This window comes from Zingiber officinale, chromosome 4A (genome assembly GCF_018446385.1).
Source record: "Zingiber officinale cultivar Zhangliang chromosome 4A, Zo_v1.1, whole genome shotgun sequence".
Classification (NCBI taxonomy): Eukaryota; Viridiplantae; Streptophyta; class Magnoliopsida; order Zingiberales; family Zingiberaceae; genus Zingiber; species Zingiber officinale.
The window spans coordinates 129,351,657-129,354,797 of record NC_055992.1 but is presented as its reverse complement, the minus strand read 5'-3'; the positions used below and the strand labels follow the sequence as shown (position 1 = coordinate 129,354,797).

At 41.0% G+C, this 3,141-nt stretch overlaps 1 protein-coding gene across 1 annotated transcript; it reads right to left on the bottom strand.

Annotated features, from left to right (window-relative positions):
• Window positions 1-1,008: 1,008 nt before the first annotated feature.
• On the bottom strand, window positions 1,009-2,439 carry LOC121973672 (peroxidase 5-like). Its single transcript, XM_042525061.1, has 4 exons — window positions 2,196-2,439; window positions 1,928-2,122; window positions 1,661-1,826; window positions 1,009-1,548 (listed from the first exon to the last, which is right to left on the bottom strand). Exons 1-4 carry the CDS (start codon window positions 2,424-2,426, stop codon window positions 1,145-1,147), a joined length of 996 nt encoding a protein of 331 aa, XP_042380995.1. The 5' UTR covers window positions 2,427-2,439; the 3' UTR covers window positions 1,009-1,144.
• Between the last annotated feature and the right edge of the window lie 702 nt (window positions 2,440-3,141).

Below are 3,141 nucleotides of genomic sequence, written 5' to 3'. Positions count from 1 at the left end.
AATCTAACTTTGGATAGTAGAAAATTACACATTATCGGTCAAATAAATTTTGCTAGTATAAAAATTAAATATTATCGACTAAATCTAATTTTGGTGAGTAAAAAAATTAAATATTACTGATTAAATCTAACTTTGGTCGGTAAAAAATTACACAGACCAAATTAAACTTTGATTAGCAATAAATTAAAATAATCTGCCAAAAAAATTTTGGCCGGTAATTAAAATTATTTACCGGCTAAAATTCATTTTGGCCTATAAATGTTTTGCTTACTGACCAAGTTCAATTTGGAATAGCAATTTTCGTAGGTAAATCAAAATTTCCCCGTCATGGTAATGAGTAATGACTATCAGATTTGGTCTCTTGGTTATCTTTTTCCAAATACAAGAGGATAAATGAATAGAGAGATAACTACCGATTGTCAGAAGCAGTTCCTTTATTGATTCATATGATGAGAAATGAGGGAGTACGAGACATCTAACATGGAAATATTTTTCTGACAACTATATAAACACTAAAGAAGATAAATCATATATACAATGATTTTCTTATGCTTGCAAATAGAGACAATTTCACGTACTTTTCTTTTGCCATCAAATAAAGACAACTCTTCTTCACTAAATTCTTCTTCTTCCTCCATTTCTTCTAGCTTTCATATTCTCTGCAAACCTTAGATCTCTTCCACTATGAATGACTTAGCATCAGAATGGTCGTATTAATAGAGTTGGTCAAATCCTAACTCGTGTTATCTCTGAAGTGAACGGATCTCGTGAGTCAAGAAGGCGATATAGCTTTACGAAGAGAAGCCCGAAAACTAGCAAAAGATATCGTCAATTAAGATTATATGATTTCAATTGAGTTGGACATTATAGTTGGGTGCATTTCAATAAATCAATATATTAGGCACAATAATATAATTGCTTCAAGAGCTTTAGACCGTTGGATCCAACTCATTATAAGATTTGTACACACGCTTTTAACATTGTCTTTGAATATTTTTGACATTTTTTATTCGCATAGAGATTGACAAATTGATATTATCATTCCGAACATATTATATATAGAGTTTGACATTAAAAATAAAGATATTTAAAATATAGTAAACACACATTAAAAATAAAGGAACTATTGTTGTGGAGGATGATTTCAGTTGGGCACTCTGCAGTTGGTGCGTATCTCTCCATTGCCCCCGGTCAGTACGCCGATGCTGCCCATCCTCACCATCGCAGCCGCAAACCTGCTGGTGAAGACGCCCGAGTTGTGCGCGAACAGCTTCACCTGCGCCGCCACCGCCGGCTTCGACACCAGCGTCTGGTCCGATGTGAACAGCCCCCTTCTACTCAGGATGCCCTGGTAGTAGCTGTTGTCGAACCCTAGCTCGCTCGGCGGGTCCATCGGCACCTCGTTGTCGCTCCTCGCCGTCGGGCACTTCCGCCGCAGTTGCGCCGCGTACGCCGCGTCCAGCGTCGGGTCGGCTCCCGAGCTCGCGTTGAAGTTGCGGAGCCGGTGGGAGAAGGAGGAGCAGTGGGAGACGCCGATGGTGTGCGCTCCTAATCAATCGAACACACACACACACACACACACACACACATCAAATCATCAACAATTAACTAGACCTTCAATGGATTCTTCCAAACAAATCGAACGGCGATCGATTTATACCTGAAAGGGTGATCATCTCGGCTTGGGTCAACCCTTTCCCGGCGAAGAGTTTAGTGAGATGACCGAGTCGGAGATTGGGAGTAGGGAGCTCCGACGTGCTCTCGCTTGCCCTCGAAATCCTCCCATCTCTTCTTCCAGCAGGAACATCGTAGAAACCTCCTCCATACTGCAATCGCACATTGATTACATTAATCCTTTACTATCCAAAATATATATACATTTAATTAAACATCAAGAGATTGTTTGAGCTAGTTAATTATCCCTTACGTGTGCAACGCTGTCTCGAGCAACGTAGGCGAGAATGTCGGCGCAGGAAACGACGCCGGGGCAGGCAGCTTCCAGCTTGGCCTTGGCATTATCGACGACTTGGAACGCTTCGTCTTCGAGGTTTCGGTTGATCTGTGCGTCCTTCTCTGCCTTATTCCCCTTCGTCGACGAGATCAACACCGACCCATCGCAGCCCTGTATATACATTGAATCAATCAATCCAATTGCAATAATGTCATCAGCAAATTAATTTTATATATATACTGACTCTGACAAAGCAGTCGTGGAAATGCATCCGGAGAAGGTCAGCGCCGATGTCGTCGGTCTGCTGGACAGCGTCATTGAAGGCTTCCCTGATGAGGGTTTCGGCTTTGGGGCAGGTGTAGGAGTAGAAGCCAACTCGGAGCTGATGATCAGCCGTGGCAGCAGCACTCATCAGGCAGAAGAGAGCCATGCAAGAACAAACTACTAATGTAGTGGTGGATCTCGTCAAAGCCATTAGCACAATCTAATTGTTAATTTGGTGTTTAGAATGGCTGGCAAATGAGTCAGTATTTATAGGAATCCGATTAACGTGGTGATGTGTGATGGACAACTGCCCCCAACTGCCCCATTAGATCGATTCAATCCTCTCGATCGAGCTTGATATGTGCGTGCATGGAGAGAATGGATCCAGTCGTCGTTTTACAGGGGCGTGCATCAACTAGTTAAGAAAGGTAGGCTTAGTTAGTTGCTCGTGAATCTATCAACAAAATTAATGATTGATGGGGTTTTCGTAAGAAAGTAGGTTGAGATATTCGGGCAAAGCTAAAGAATTTGGGGGATATTTCAAATATATTGCAAATAAAATATTTAATTTCATTTTATTGCAATTCTTTTCTTTACTTAATGATGAAGTGGTTTATATAATTAACACATATCTAACCCCAATAAAACCTCCACTTTTCGTACCAAAAAACAAGTGGCCACTTTTAAGTTTTTCTGATTTGAGACGCAACACGTCAAAATAATTAGTATTGATTAAGCAGTTGAAGCTAGTGATGTGAACCGGGCAAGTCTACTTGGACTGACTTAGAATGATTTTATCAGTTTGAGTTTGTCTCCAACTCGACCTAAACATGAACAGGTCAATCTGACAAGTTGGATTGAGAGAGTTCGACCCACAAGCTCTAGGCAACTCAAGTAATTGTGTCTAGTTCAGCATGAAATGGAAC